The 17,500-nt window shown below is 44.6% G+C and overlaps 1 protein-coding gene across 1 annotated transcript in view; it reads left to right on the top strand.

Moving 5' to 3' along the window:
* Positions 1–17,500, top strand: part of LOC106595776 (slit homolog 2 protein) — a gene marked incomplete at its 5' end in the record, with an annotated part of 138,378 nt that overhangs the window by 96,402 nt on the left and 24,476 nt on the right. The window contains 2 exon segments of the mRNA XM_045711249.1: positions 5,474–5,598; positions 8,827–8,924. Coding sequence (XP_045567205.1) covers positions 5,474–5,598; positions 8,827–8,924 — 223 coding nt within the window.

Here is a 17,500-nt window from a genome sequence, read left to right on the forward strand (position 1 = left end):
CAATTAGGAGGCCTGCGTCTTGTGACCGTAGCGTACGTGTAGGTATGTACGGCAGGACCAAATCGGAAAGATAGGTAGGAGCAAGCCCATGTAATGCTTTGTAGGTTAGCAGTAAAACCTTGAAATCAGCCCTTGCCTTAACAGGAAGCCAGTGTAGGGAGGCTAACACTGGAGTAATATGATCAAATTTTTTGGTTCTAGTCAGGATTCTAGCAGCCGTATTTAGCACTAACTGAAGTTTATTTAGTGCTTTATCCGGGTAGCCGGAAAGTAGAGCATTGCAGTAGTCCAGCCTAGAAGTAACAAAAGCATGGATTAATTTTTCTGCGTCATTTTTGGACAGAAAATTTCTGATTTTTGCAATGTTACGTAGATGGAAAAAAGCTGTCCTTGAAACAGTCTTGATATGTTCTTCAAAAGAGAGATCAGGGTCCAGAGTAACGCCGAGGTCCTTCACAGTTTTATTTGAGACGACTGTACAACCATCCAGATTAATTGTCAGATTCAACAGAAGATCTCTTTGTTTCTTGGGACCTAGAACAAGCATCTCTGTTTTGTCCGAGTTTAAAAGTAGAAAGTTTGCAGCCATCCACTTCTTTATGTCTGAAACACAGGCTTCTAGCGAGGGCAATTTTGGGGCTTCACCATGTTTCATTGAAATGTACAGCTGTGTGTCGTCTGCATAGCAGTGAAATTTAACATTATGTTTTCGAATGACATCCCCAAGAGGTAAAATATATAGTGAAAACAATAGTGGTCCTAAAACGGAACCTTGAGGAACACCGAAATTTACAATTGATTTGTCAGAGGACAAACCATTCACAGAGACAAACTGATATCTTTCCGACAGATAAGATCTAAACCAGGCCAGAACTTGTCCATGTAGACCAATTTGGGTTTCCAATCTCTCCAAAAGAATGTGGTGATCGATGGTATCAAAAGCGGCACTAAGATCTAGGAGCACGAGGACAGATGCAGAGCCTCGGTCTGACGTCATTAAAAGGTCATTTACCACCTTCACAAGTGCAGTCTCAGTGCTATGATGGGGTCTAAAACCAGACTGAAGCGTTTCGTATACATTGTTTGTCTTCAGGAAGGCAGTCAGTTGCTGTGCAACAGCTTTTTCTAAAATTTTGGAGAGGAATGGAAGATTCGATATAGGCCGATAGTTTTTTATAATTTCTGGATCAAGATTCGGCTTTTTCAAGAGAGGCTTTATTACTGCCACTTTTAGTGAGCTTGGTACACATCCGGTGGATAGAGAGCCGTTTATTATGTTCAACATAGGAGGGCCAAGCACAGGAAGCAGCTCTTTCAGTAGTTTAGTTGGAATAGGGTCCAGTATGCAGCTTGAGGGTTTGGAGGCCATGATTATTTTCATCATTGCGTCAAGAGATATAGTACTAAAACACTTTAGTATCTCCCTTGATCCTAGGTCCTGGCAGAGTTGTGCAGACTCAGGACAATGGAGCTTTGGAGGAATACCCAGATTTAAAGAGGAGTCTGTAATTTGCTTTCTAATGATCATGATCTTTTCCTCAAAGAAGTTCATAAATTTATTACTGCTGAAGTGAAAGCCATCCTCCATTTGCGAAGGCTGCTTTTTAGTTAGCTTTGCGACAGTATCAAAAAGAAATTTCGGATTGTTCTTATTTTCCTCAATTAAGTTGGAAAAATAGGATGATCGAGCAGCAGTAAGGGCTCTTCGATACTGCACGGTACTGTCTTTCCAAGCTAGTCGGAAGACTTCCAGTTTGGTGTGGCGCCATTTCCGTTCCAATTTTCTGGAAGCTTGCTTCAGAGCTCGTGTATTTTCTGTATACCAGGGAGCTAGTTTCTTATGACAGATGTTTTTAGTTTTTAGGGGTGCAACTGCATCTAGGGTATTGCGCAAGGTTAAATTGAGTTCCTCGGTTAGGTGGTTAACTGATTTTTGTCCTCTGACGTCCTTGGGTAGGCAGAGGCAGTCTGGAAGGGCATCAAGGAATCTTTGGGTTGTCTGAGAATTTATAGCACGACTTTTAATGCTCCTTGGTTGGGGTCTGAGCAGATTATTTGTTGCAATTGCAAACGTAATAAAATGGTGGTCCGATAGTCCAGGATTATGAGGAAAAACATTTAGATCCACAACATTTATTCCATGGGACAAAACTAGGTCCAGAGTATGACTGTGGCAGTGAGTAGGTCCAGAGACATGTTGGACAAAACCCACTGAGTCGATGATGGCTCCGAAAGCCTTTTGGAGTGGGTCTGTGGACTTTTCCATGTGAATGTTAAAGTCACCAAAAATCAGAATATTATCTGCTATGACTACAAGATCCGATAGGAATTCAGGGAACTCAGTGAGGAACACTGCATATGGCCCAGGAGGCCTATAAACAGTAGCTATAAAAAGTGAGTGAGTAGGCTGCATAGATTTCATGACTAGAAGCTCAAAAGACGAAAACGTCATTGTTGTTTTTTTTTGTAAATTGAAATTTGCTATCGTAAATGTTAGCAACACCTCCGCCTTTGCCGGATGCACGGGGGGTATGGTCACTAATGTAACCTGGGGGTGAGGCCTCATTTAACACAGTAAATTCATCAGGCTTAAGCCATGTTTCAGTCAGGCCAATCACATCAAGATTATTATCAGTGATTAGTTCATTGACTGTAACTGCCTTGGAAGTGAGGGATCTAACATTAAGTAACCCAATTTTGAGATGTGAGGTATCACAATCTCTTTCAATAATGGCAGGAATGGAGGAGGTCTTTATACTAGTGAGATTGCTAAAGCGAACACCGCCATTTTTAATTTTGCCCAACCTAGATCGAGGCACAGACACGGTCTCAATGGGGAAAGCTGAGCTGACTACACTGACTGTGCTAGTGGCAGACTCCACTAAGCTGGCAGGCTGGCTAACAGCCTGCTGCCTGGCCTGCACCCTATTTCATTGTGGAGCTAGAGGAGTTAGAGCCCTGTCTATGTTCGTAGATAAGATGAGAGCACCCCTCCAGCTAGGATGGAGTCCGTCACTCCTCAACAGGCCAGGCTTGGTCCTGTTTGTGGGTGAGTCCCAGAAAGAGGGCCAATTATCTACAAATTCTATCTTTTGGGAGGGGCAGAAAACAGTTTTCAACCAGCGATTGAGTTGTGAGACTCTGCTGTAGAGCACATCACTCCCCCTAACTGGGAGGGGGCCAGAGACAATTAATCGATGCCGACACATCTTTCTAGCTGATTTACACGCTATACATGTATGTATGTATGTATGTAGGTATGTACAGTATATATGTGTGTTGTACTGTATGTATGTATGTAGGTATGTATTGTATATATGTGTGTGTTGTACTGTATGTATGTATGTATGTATGTATGTATGTATGTATGTATGTATGTATGTATGTATGTATGTATGTACAGTATATATGTGTGTTGTACTGTATGTATGTATGTAGGTATGTACAGTATATCTGTGTGTATACATGTATGTATGTATGTATGTATGTATGTATGTATGTATGTATGTATGTATGTATGTACAGTATATATGTGTGTTTTACTGTATGTATGTATGTACAGTATATATGTGTGTTGTACTGTATGTATGTAGGTATGTACAGTATATCTGTGTGTATACATGTATGTATGTATGTACAGTATATATGTGTGTTGTACTGTATGTATGTATGTAGGTATGTACTGTATATATGTGTGTGTTGTACTGTATGTATGTATGTATGTATGTATGTATGTATGTATGTATGTATGTATGTATGTATGTATGTATGTATGTATGTATGTACAGTATATATGTGTGTTGTACTGTATGTATGTATGTAGGTATGGACAGTATATATGTGTGTTGTACTGTATGTATGTATGTATGTACAGTATATATGTGTGTTGTACTGTATGTATGTAGGTATGTACAATATATATATGTGTTTTGTACTGTATGTATGTATGTATGTACAGTATATATGTGTGTTGTACTGTATGTACATAAGTATGTACAGTATATATGTGTTTTACTGTATGTATGTAGGTATGTACTGTATATATGTGTATTGTACTGTATGTATGTATGTATGTATACACACACACACACACACACACACACACACACACACACACACACACACACACACACACACACACACACACACACACTATACACACACACACACACACACACACTATACACACACACTATACACACACACACACTATACACACACACACACACACACACACACACACACACACACACACACACACACACACACACCTTATACTGTATGTATGTAGGTATGTACTGTATATATGTGTATTGTACTGTATGTATGTATGTATGTATGTATGTATGTATGTATGTATGTATGTATGTATGTATGTATGTATGTATTTATTTATGTATGTATGTAGGTAGGTATGTACAGTATATATGTGTGTTGTACTGTATGTATGTAGTTATGTAGAGTATATATGTGTGTTTTACTGTATGTATATAGGTATGTACAGTATATATGTGTGTTGTACTGTATGTATGTAGGTATGTACAGTATATATGTGTGTTTTACTGTATGTATGTATGTATGTACATTATATATGTGGTTGTACTGTATGTATGTAGGTATGTACAGTATATATGTGTGTTTTACTGTATGTATGTATGTATGTATGTACATTATATATGTGGTTGTACTGTATGTATGTATGTAGGTATGTACAGTATATATGTGTGTTGTACTGTATGTAGGTATGTACATTATATATGTGGTTGTACTGTATGTATGTATGTATGTACAGTATATATGTGTGTTGTACTGTATGTATGTAGGTATGTACAGTATATCTGTGTGTATACATGTATGTATGTATGTAGGTATGTACAGTATATATGTGTGTTGTACTGTATGTAGGTATGTACAGTATATATGTGTGTTGTACTGTATGTATGTAGGTATGTACAGTATATATGTGTGTTTTACTGTATGTATGTAGGTATGTACAGTATATATGTGTGTTGTACTGTATGTATGTAGGTATGTACAATATATATATGTGTGTTGTACTGTATGTATGTAGGTATGTACAGTATATATGTGTGTTGTACTGTATGTAGGTATGTACAATATATATGTGGTTGTACTGTATGTATGTATGTATGTATGTATGTACAGTATATATGTGTGTTGTACTGTATGTATGTAGGTATGTACAGTATATATGTGGTTGTACTGTATGTATGTTGGTATGTACAGTATATATGTGTGTTTTACTGTATGTATGTAGGTATGTACAGTATATATGTGTGTTGTACTGTATGTAGGTATGTACATTATATATGTGGTTGTACTGTATGTATGTAGGTATGTACAGTATATATATGTGTGTGAGTGGGTGGCTGTGTACAGTATGTTGTATCAATGACTAATGACAAGCGCTTTTAGTTTGAAATCTATTTTTCTGTTCTGTGTCTAAACGCAGGTCCTCTAGATGTGAGTATCCAGGCGAAGTGCGACCCTTGTCTCTCCGACCCCTGTCACAACGACGGAACCTGTTCCAACCACCCTGTCACCTTCTACCGCTGTAGCTGCCCCTACGGATTCAAGGTACTGACCTCTGACCTTTAACCTCTAACCTCTGACCCTGTCACCTTCTACCGCTGTAGCTGCCCCTACGGATTCAAGGTACTGACCTCTGACCTTTAACCTCTGACCCCGTCACCTTCTACCGCTGTAGCTGCCCCTACGGATTCAAGGTACTGACCTCTGACCTTTAACCTCTGACCCCGTCACCTTCTACCGCTATAGCTGCCCCTACGGATTCAAGGTACTGACCTCTGACCTTTAACCTCTGACCCCGTCACCTTCTACCGCTGTAGCTGCCCCTACGGATTCAAGGTACTGACCTCTGACCTTTAACCTCGGACCCCGTCACCTTCTACCGCTGTAGCTGCCCCTACGGATTCAAGGTACTGACCTCTGACCTTTAACCTCGGACCCCGTCACCTTCTACCGCTGTAGCTGCCCCTACGGATTCAAGGTACTGACCTCTGACCTTTAACCTCTGACCCCGTCACCTTCTACCGCTGTAGCTGCCCCTACGGATTCAAGGTACTGACCTTTAACCTTTAACCTCTGACCTCTGACCCCGTCACCTTCTACCGCTGTAGCTGCCCCTACGGATTCAAGGTACTGACCTTTAACCTTTAACCTCTGACCTCTGACCCCGTCACCTTCTACCGCTGTAGCTGCCCCTACGGATTCAAGGTACTGACCTCTGACCTTTAACCTCTGACCCCGTCACCTTCTACCGCTGTAGCTGCCCCTACGGATTCAAGGTACTGACCTCTGACCTTTAACCTCGGACCCCGTCACCTTCTACCGCTGTAGCTGCCCCTACGGATTCAAGGTACTGACCTCTGACCTTTAACCTCTGACCCCGTCACCTTCTACCGCTGTAGCTGCCCCTACGGATTCAAGGTACTGACCTCTGACCTTTAACCTCTGACCCTGTCACCTTCTACCGCTGTAGCTGCCCCTACGGATTCAAGGTACTGACCTTTAACCTTTAACCTCTGACCCCGTCACCTTCTACCGCTGTAGCTGCCCCTACGGATTCAAGGTACTGACCTCTGACCTTTAACCTCTGACCCTGTCACCTTCTACCGCTGTAGCTGCCCCTACGGATTCAAGGTACTGACCTCTGACCTTTAACCTCTGACCCCGTCACCTTCTACCGCTGTAGCTGCCCCTACGGATTCAAGGTACTGACCTCTGACCTTTAACCTCTGACCCCGTCACCTTCTACCGCTGTAGCTGCCCCTACGGATTCAAGGTACTGACCTTTAACCTTTAACCTCTGACCCCGTCACCTTCTACCGCTGTAGCTGCCCCTACGGATTCAAGGTACTGACCTCTGACCTTTAACCTCTGACCCTGTCACCTTTTACCACTGTAGCTGCCCCTACGGATTCAAGGTACTGACCTTTAACCTTTAACCTCTGACCCCGTCACCTTCTACCGCTGTAGCTGCCCCTACGGATTCAAGGTACTGACCTCTGACCTTTAACCTCTGACCCCGTCACCTTCTACCGCTGTAGCTGCCCCTACGGATTCAAGGTACTGACCTCTGACCTTTAACCTCTGACCCCGTCACCTTCTACCGCTGTAGCTGCCCCTACGGATTCAAGGTACTGACCTCTGACCTTTAACCTCGGACCCCGTCACCTTCTACCGCTGTAGCTGCCCCTACGGATTCAAGGTACTGACCTCTGACCTTTAACCTCGGACCCCGTCACCTTCTACCGCTGTAGCTGCCCCTACGGATTCAAGGTACTGACCTCTGACCTTTAACCTCTGACCCCGTCACCTTCTACCGCTGTAGCTGCCCCTACGGATTCAAGGTACTGACCTCTGACCTTTAACCTCTGACCCCGTCACCTTCTACCGCTGTAGCTGCCCCTACGGATTCAATGTACTGACCTCTGACCTTTAACCTCTGACCCCGTCACCTTCTACCGCTGTAGCTGCCCCTACGGATTCAAGGTACTGACCTCTGACCTTTAACCTCTGACCCCGTCACCTTCTACCGCTGTAGCTGCCCCTACGGATTCAAGGTACTGACCTTTAACCTTTAACCTCTGACCCCGTCACCTTCTACCGCTGTAGCTGCCCCTACGGATTCAAGGTACTGACCTTTAACCTTTAACCTCTGACCCCGTCACCTTCTACCGCTGTAGCTGCCCCTACGGATTCAAGGTACTGACCTCTGACCTTTAACCTCTGACCCTGTCACCTTTTACCACTGTAGCTGCCCCTACGGATTCAAGGTACTGACCTTTAACCTTTAACCTCTGACCCCGTCACCTTCTACCGCTGTAGCTGCCCCTACGGATTCAAGGTACTGACCTTTAACCTTTAACCTCTGACCCCGTCACCTTCTACCGCTGTAGCTGCCCCTACGGATTCAAGGTACTGACCTCTGACCTTTAACCTCTGACCCTGTCACCTTCTACCGCTGTAGCTGCCCCTACGGATTCAAGGTACTGACCTCTGACCTTTAACCTCTGACCCTGTCACCTTCTACCGCTGTAGCTGCCCCTACGGATTCAAGGTACTGACCTTTAACCTTTAACCTCTGACCCCGTCACCTTCTACCGCTGTAGCTGCCCCTACGGATTCAAGGTACTGACCTCTGACCTTTAACCTCGGACCCCGTCACCTTCTAAAGCTGTAGCTGCCCCTACGGATTCAAGGTACTGACCTCTGACCTTTAACCTCGGACCCCGTCACCTTCTACCGCTGTAGCTGCCCCTACGGATTCAAGGTACTGACCTCTGACCTTTAACCTCTGACCCCGTCACCTTCTACCGCTGTAGCTGCCCCTACGGATTCAAGGTACTGACCTCTGACCTTTAACCTCTGACCCCGTCACCTTCTACCGCTGTAGCTGCCCCTACGGATTCAAGGTACTGACCTCTGACCTTTAACCTCTGACCCCGTCACCTTCTACCGCTGTAGCTGCCCCTACGGATTCAAGGTACTGACCTCTGACCTTTAACCTCTGACCCCGTCACCTTCTACCGCTGTAGCTGCCCCTACGGATTCAAGGTACTGACCCTGACCTCTGATCTCCGACCTTTGACCCTGACAGACTAAAGCTGCCCTTACAGATTCATGGTTGGCAGTGGGACTTCGTTCTTGTCTCTCTGTGTGATTGGAGAAGAGACTTGGTGTCAAACATCACAGGGTCAAATACAGAGGAATGTGACCCCTCTCTCTCTCTCTCTCCTTATGTGTGTGTGTGTGTGCGTGTGTGTGCGTGTGTGTGTGTAGGGTCAGGACTGCGAGGAAACTCTCCATGCCTGTATCAGTAACCCGTGTCAAAATGGCGGAACCTGCCACCTGAAAGACGGAGAGCACAGTAACTACTGGTTAGATACCCCCCCCCCCCCCTGTCTAGAGTATTAATGTGGAGGTCTATAGAGGACAGTAACTACTGGTTAGATACCCCCCCCTGTCTAGAGTATTAATGTGGAGATCTATAGAGGACAGTAACTACTGGTTAGATACCCCCCCCCTGTCTAGAGTATTAATGTGGAGGTCTATAGAGGACAGTAACTACTGGTTAGATACCCCCCCCTGTCTAGAGTATTAATGTGGAGGTCTATAGAGGACAGTAACTACTGGTTAGATACCCCCCCTGTCTAGAGTATTAATGTGGAGGTCTATAGAGGACAGTAACTACTGGTTAGATACCCCCCCTGTCTAGAGTATTAATGTGGAGGTCTATAGAGGACAGTAACTACTGGTTAGATACCCCCCCTGTCTAGAGTATTAATGTGGAGGTCTATAGAGGACAGTAACTACTGGTTAGATACCCCCCCTGTCTAGAGTATTAATGTGGAGGTCTATAGAGGACAGTAACTACTGGTTAGATACCCCCCCTGTCTAGAGTATTAATGTGGAGGTCTATAGAGGACAGTAACTACTGGTTAGATACCCCCCTTCCCCTGTCTAGAGTATTAATGTGGAGGTCTATAGAGGACAGTAACTACTGGTTAGATACCCCCCCCCTGTCTAGAGTATTAATGTGGAGGTCTATAGAGATAGAGGACAGTAACTACTGGTTAGATACCATCCCCTGTCTAGAGTATTAATGTGGAGGTCTATAGAGGACAGTAACTACTGGTTAGATACCCCCCCCCTGTCTAGAGTATTAATGTGGAGGTCTATAGAGGACAGTAACTACTGGTTAGATACCCCCCCTGTCTAGAGTATTAATGTGGAGGTCTATAGAGGACAGTAACTACTGGTTAGATACCCCCCCTGTCTAGAGTATTAATGTGGAGGTCTATAGAGGACAGTAACTACTGGTTAGATACCCCCCCCTGTCTAGAGTATTAATGTGGAGGTCTATAGAGGACAGTAACTACTGGTTAGATACCCCCCCTGTCTAGAGTATTAATGTGGAGGTCTATAGAGGACAGTAACTACTGGTTAGATACCCCCCCCTGTCTAGAGTATTAATGTGGAGGTCTATAGAGGACAGTAACTACTGGTTAGATACCCCCCCTGTCTAGAGTATTAATGTGGAGGTCTATAGAGGACAGTAACTACTGGTTAGATACCCCCCCCTGTCTAGAGTATTAATGTGGAGGTCTATAGAGGACAGTAACTACTGGTTAGATACCCCCTGTCTAGAGTATTAATGTGGAGGTCTATAGAGGACAGTAACTACTGGTTAGATACCCCCCCTGTCTAGGGTATTAATGTGGAGGTCTATAGAGGACAGTAACTACTGGTTAGATACCCCCCCTGTCTAGAGTATTAATGTGGAGGTCTATAGAGGACAGTAACTACTGGTTAGATACCCCCCCTGTCTAGAGTATTAATGTGGAGGTCTATAGAGGACAGTAACTACTGGTTAGATACCCCCCCCTGTCTAGAGTATTAATGTGGAGGTCTATAGAGGACAGTAACTACTGGTTAGATACCCCCCCTGTCTAGAGTATTAATGTGGAGGTCTATAGAGGACAGTAACTACTGGTTAGATACCCCCCCCTGTCTAGAGTATTAATGTGGAGGTCTATAGAGGACAGTAACTACTGGTTAGATACCCCCCCCTGTCTAGAGTATTAATGTGGAGGTCTATAGAGGACAGTAACTACTGGTTAGATACCCCCCCTGTCTAGAGTATTAATGTGGAGGTCTATAGAGGACAGTAACTACTGGTTAGATACCCCCCCCTGTCTAGAGTATTAATGTGGAGGTCTATAGAGGACAGTAACTACTGGTTAGATACCCCCCCCTGTCTAGAGTATTAATGTGGAGGTCTATAGAGGACAGTAACTACTGGTTAGATACCCCCCCTGTCTAGAGTATTAATGTGGAGGTCTATAGAGGACAGTAACTACTGGTTAGATACCCCCCCTGTCTAGAGTATTAATGTGGAGGTCTATAGAGGACAGTAACTACTGGTTAGATACCCCCCCCCTGTCTAGAGTATTAATGTGGAGGTCTATAGAGGACAGTAACTACTGGTTAGATACCCCCCCCCTGTCTAGGGTATTAATGTGGAGGTCTATAGAGGACAGTAACTACTGGTTAGATACCCCCCCCCTGTCTAGAGTATTAATGTGGAGGTCTATAGAGGACAGTAACTACTGGTTAGATACCCCCCCCTGTCTAGAGTATTAATGTGGAGGTCTATAGAGGACAGTAACTACTGGTTAGATACCCCCCCCTGTCTAGAGTATTAATGTGGAGGTCTATAGAGGACAGTAACTACTGGTTAGATACCACCCCCCTGTCTAGAGTATTAATGTGGAGGTCTATAGAGGACAGTAACTACTGGTTAGATACCCCCCCTGTCTAGAGTATTAATGTGGAGGTCTATAGAGGACAGTAACTACTGGTTAGATACCCCCCCCCCCCCTGTCTAGAGTATTAATGTGGAGGTCTATAGAGGACAGTAACTACTGGTTAGATACCCCCCCCTGTCTAGAGTATTAATGTGGAGGTCTATAGAGGACAGTAACTACTGGTTAGATACCACCCCCCCTGTCTAGAGTATTAATGTGGAGGTCTATAGAGGACAGTAACTACTGGTTAGATACCCCCCCCTGTCTAGAGTATTAATGTGGAGGTCTATAGAGGACAGTAACTACTGGTTAGATACCCCCCCCTGTCTAGAGTATTAATGTGGAGGTCTATAGAGGACAGTAACTACTGGTTAGATACCCCCCCTGTCTAGAGTATTAATGTGGAGGTCTATAGAGGACAGTAACTACTGGTTAGATACCCCCCCTGTCTAGAGTATTAATGTGGAGGTCTATAGAGGACAGTAACTACTGGTTAGATACCCCCCCTGTCTAGAGTATTAATGTGGAGGTCTATAGAGGACAGTAACTACTGGTTAGATACCCCCCCTGTCTAGAGTATTAATGTGGAGGTCTATAGAGGACAGTAACTACTGGTTAGATACCCCCCTGTCTAGAGTATTAATGTGGAGGTCTATAGAGGACAGTAACTACTGGTTAGATACCCCCCCCTGTCTAGGGTATTAATGTGGAGGTCTATAGAGGACAGTAACTACTGGTTAGATACCCCCCCTGTCTAGAGTATTAATGTGGAGGTCTATAGAGGACAGTAACTACTGGTTAGATACCCCCCCCTGTCTAGAGTATTAATGTGGAGGTCTATAGAGGACAGTAACTACTGGTTAGATACCCCCCCCTGTCTAGAGTATTAATGTGGAGGTCTATAGAGGACAGTAACTACTGGTTAGATACCCCCCTGTCTAGAGTATTAATGTGGAGGTCTATAGAGGACAGTAACTACTGGTTAGATACCCCCCCTGTCTAGAGTATTAATGTGGAGGTCTATAGAGGACAGTAACTACTGGTTAGATACCCCCCCTGTCTAGAGTATTAATGTGGAGGTCTATAGAGGACAGTAACTACTGGTTAGATACCCCCCCTGTCTAGAGTATTAATGTGGAGGTCTATAGAGGACAGTAACTACTGGTTAGATACCCCCCCTGTCTAGAGTATTAATGTGGAGGTCTATAGAGGACAGTAACTACTGGTTAGATACCCCCCCTGTCTAGAGTATTAATGTGGAGGTCTATAGAGGACAGTAACTACTGGTTAGATACCCCCCCTGTCTAGAGTATTAATGTGGAGGTCTATAGAGGACAGTAACTACTGGTTAGATACCCCCCCCCCTGTCTAGAGTATTAATGTGGAGGTCTATAGAGGACAGTAACTACTGGTTAGATACCCCCCCCCTGTCTAGAGTATTAATGTGGAGGTCTATAGAGGACAGTAACTACTGGTTAGATACCCCCCCCCTGTCTAGAGTATTAATGTGGAGGTCTATAGAGGACAGTAACTACTGGTTAGATACCCCCCCCTGTCTAGAGTATTAATGTGGAGGTCTATAGAGGACAGTAACTACTGGTTAGATACCCCCCCCCTGTCTAGAGTATTAATGTGGAGGTCTATAGAGGACAGTAACTACTGGTTAGATACCCCCCCCCCTGTCTAGAGTATTAATGTGGAGGTCTATAGAGGACAGTAACTACTGGTTAGATACCCCCCCCTGTCTAGAGTATTAATGTGGAGGTCTATAGAGGACAGTAACTACTGGTTAGATACCCCCCCCTGTCTAGAGTATTAATGTGGAGGTCTATAGAGGACAGTAACTACTGGTTAGATACCCCCCCTGTCTAGAGTATTAATGTGGAGGTCTATAGAGGACAGTAACTACTGGTTAGATACCCCCCTGTCTAGAGTATTAATGTGGAGGTCTATAGAGGACAGTAACTACTGGTTAGATACCCCCCCCTGTCTAGAGTATTAATGTGGAGGTCTATAGAGGACAGTAACTACTGGTTAGATACCCCCCCTGTCTAGAGTATTAATGTGGAGGTCTATAGAGGACAGTAACTACTGGTTAGATACCCCCCCTGTCTAGAGTATTAATGTGGAGGTCTATAGAGGACAGTAACTACTGGTTAGATACCCCCCCCTGTCTAGAGTATTAATGTGGAGGTCTATAGAGGACAGTAACTACTGGTTAGATACCCCCCCTGTCTAGAGTATTAATGTGGAGGTCTATAGAGGACAGTAACTACTGGTTAGATACCCCCCCTGTCTAGAGTATTAATGTGGAGGTCTATAGAGGACAGTAACTACTGGTTAGATACCCCCCCCTGTCTAGAGTATTAATGTGGAGGTCTATAGAGGACAGTAACTACTGGTTAGATACCCCCCCCTGTCTAGAGTATTAATGTGGAGGTCTATAGAGGACAGTAACTACTGGTTAGATACCCCCCCCCTGTCTAGAGTATTAATGTGGAGGTCTATAGAGGACAGTAACTACTGGTTAGATACCCCCCCTGTCTAGAGTATTAATGTGGAGGTCTATAGAGGACAGTAACTACTGGTTAGATACCCCCCCCTGTCTAGAGTATTAATGTGGAGGTCTATAGAGGACAGTAACTACTGGTTAGATACCCCCCCCCCTGTCTAGAGTATTAATGTGGAGGTCTATAGAGGACAGTAACTACTGGTTAGATACCCCCCCCTGTCTAGAGTATTAATGTGGAGGTCTATAGAGGACAGTAACTACTGGTTAGATACCCCCCCCTGTCTAGAGTATTAATGTGGAGGTCTATAGAGGACAGTAACTACTGGTTAGATACCCCCCCCTGTCTAGAGTATTAATGTGGAGGTCTATAGAGGACAGTAACTACTGGTTAGATACCCCCCCCTGTCTAGAGTATTAATGTGGAGGTCTATAGAGGACAGTAACTACTGGTTAGATACCCCCCCCTGTCTAGAGTATTAATGTGGAGGTCTATAGAGGACAGTAACTACTGGTTAGATACCCCCCCCTGTCTAGAGTATTAATGTGGAGGTCTATAGAGGACAGTAACTACTGGTTAGATACCCCCCTGTCTAGAGTATTAATGTGGAGGTCTATAGAGGACAGTAACTACTGGTTAGATACCCCCCCTGTCTAGAGTATTAATGTGGAGGTCTATAGAGGACAGTAACTACTGGTTAGATACCCCCCCTGTCTAGAGTATTAATGTGGAGGTCTATAGAGGACAGTAACTACTGGTTAGATACCCCCCCCTGTCTAGAGTATTAATGTGGAGGTCTATAGAGGACAGTAACTACTGGTTAGATACCCCCCCCTGTCTAGAGTATTAATGTGGAGGTCTATAGAGGACAGTAACTACTGGTTAGATACCCCCCCCCTGTCTAGAGTATTAATGTGGAGGTCTATAGAGGACAGTAACTACTGGTTAGATACCCCCCCCTGTCTAGAGTATTAATGTGGAGGTCTATAGAGGACAGTAACTACTGGTTAGATACCCCCCCTGTCTAGAGTATTAATGTGGAGGTCTATAGAGGACAGTAACTACTGGTTAGATACCCCCCCCCTGTCTAGAGTATTAATGTGGAGGTCTATAGAGGACAGTAACTACTGGTTAGATACCCCCCCCTGTCTAGAGTATTAATGTGGAGGTCTATAGAGGACAGTAACTACTGGTTAGATACCCCCCCTGTCTAGAGTATTAATGTGGAGGTCTATAGAGGACAGTAACTACTGGTTAGATACCCCCCCCCTGTCTAGAGTATTAATGTGGAGGTCTATAGAGGACAGTAACTACTGGTTAGATACCCCCCCTGTCTAGAGTATTAATGTGGAGGTCTATAGAGGACAGTAACTACTGGTTAGATACCACCCCCCCTGTCTAGAGTATTAATGTGGAGGTCTATAGAGGACAGTAACTACTGGTTAGATACCCCCCCCTGTCTAGAGTATTAATGTGGAGGTCTATAGAGGACAGTAACTACTGGTTAGATACCCCCCCTGTCTAGAGTATTAATGTGGAGGTCTATAGAGGACAGTAACTACTGGTTAGATACCCCCCCCTGTCTAGAGTATTAATGTGGAGGTCTATAGAGGACAGTAACTACTGGTTAGATACCCCCCCCTGTCTAGAGTATTAATGTGGAGGTCTATAGAGGACAGTAACTACTGGTTAGATACCCCCCCCTGTCTAGAGTATTAATGTGGAGGTCTATAGAGGACAGTAACTACTGGTTAGATACCCCCCCCTGTCTAGAGTATTAATGTGGAGGTCTATAGAGGACAGTAACTACTGGTTAGATACCCCCCCCCTGTCTAGAGTATTAATGTGGGGGTCTATAGAGGACAGTAACTACTGGTTAGATACCCCCCCCTGTCTAGAGTATTAATGTGGAGGTCTATAGAGGACAGTAACTACTGGTTAGATACCCCCCCCCTGTCTAGAGTATTAATGTGGAGGTCTATAGAGGACAGTAACTACTGGTTAGATACCCCCCCTGTCTAGAGTATTAATGTGGAGGTCTATAGAGGACAGTAACTACTGGTTAGATATCCCCCCCTGTCTAGAGTATTAATGTGGAGGTCTATAGAGGACAGTAACTACTGGTTAGATACCCCCCCCCCTGTCTAGAGTATTAATGTGGAGGTCTATAGAGGACAGTAACTACTGGTTAGATACCCCCCCTGTCTAGAGTATTAATGTGGAGGTCTATAGAGGACAGTAACTACTGGTTAGATACCCCCCCCTGTCTAGAGTATTAATGTGGAGGTCTATAGAGGACAGTAACTACTGGTTAGATACCCCCCTGTCTAGAGTATTAATGTGGAGGTCTATAGAGGACAGTAACTACTGGTTAGATACCCCCCCCTGTCTAGAGTATTAATGTGGAGGTCTATAGAGGACAGTAACTACTGGTTAGATACCCCCCCCCTGTCTAGAGTATTAATGTGGAGGTCTATAGAGGACAGTAACTACTGGTTAGATACCCCCCCCTGTCTAGAGTATTAATGTGGAGGTCTATAGAGGACAGTAACTACTGGTTAGATACCCCCCCCCTGTCTAGAGTATTAATGTGGAGGTCTATAGAGGACAGTAACTACTGGTTAGATACCCCCCCCTGTCTAGAGTATTAATGTGGAGGTCTATAGAGGACAGTAACTACTGGTTAGATACCCCCCCCTGTCTAGAGTATTAATGTGGAGGTCTATAGAGCACAGTAACTACTGGTTAGATACCCCCCCTGTCTAGAGTATTAATGTGGAGGTCTATAGAGCACAGTAACTACTGGTTAGATACCCCCCCCTGTCTAGAGTATTAATGTGGAGGTCTATAGAGGACAGTAACTACTGGTTAGATACCCCCCCCTGTCTAGAGTATTAATGTGGAGGTCTATAGAGGACAGTAACTACTGGTTAGATACCCCCCCCTGTCTAGAGTATTAATGTGGAGGTCTATAGAGGACAGTAACTACTGGTTAGATACCCCCCCCCCTGTCTAGAGTATTAATGTGGAGGTCTATAGAGGACAGTAACTACTGGTTAGATACCCCCCCCCCTGTCTAGAGTATTAATGTGGAGGTCTATAGAGGACAGTAACTACTGGTTAGATACCCCCCCCCTGTCTAGAGTATTAATGTGGAGGTCTATAGAGGACAGTAACTACTGGTTAGATACCCCCCCCTGTCTAGAGTATTAATGTGGAGGTCTATAGAGGACAGTAACTACTGGTTAGATACCCCCCCCCTGTCTAGAGTATTAATGTGGAGGTCTATAGAGGACAGTAACTACTGGTTAGATACCCCCCCCTGTCTAGAGTATTAATGTGGAGGTCTATAGAGGACAGTAACTACTGGTTAGATACCCCCCCCCTGTCTAGAGTATTAATGTGGAGGTCTATAGAGGACAGTAACTACTGGTTAGATACCCCCCCCTGTCTAGAGTATTAATGTGGAGGTCTATAGAGGACAGTAACTACTGGTTAGATACCCCCCCTGTCTAGAGTATTAATGTGGAGGTCTATAGAGGACAGTAACTACTGGTTAGATACCCCCCCCTGTCTAGAGTATTAATGTGGAGGTCTATAGAGGACAGTAACTACTGGTTAGATACCCCCCCCTGT

The sequence above is a fragment of the Salmo salar genome, unplaced genomic scaffold (assembly GCF_905237065.1).
Source record: "Salmo salar unplaced genomic scaffold, Ssal_v3.1, whole genome shotgun sequence".
Lineage (NCBI taxonomy): Eukaryota > Metazoa > Chordata > Actinopteri > Salmoniformes > Salmonidae > Salmo > Salmo salar.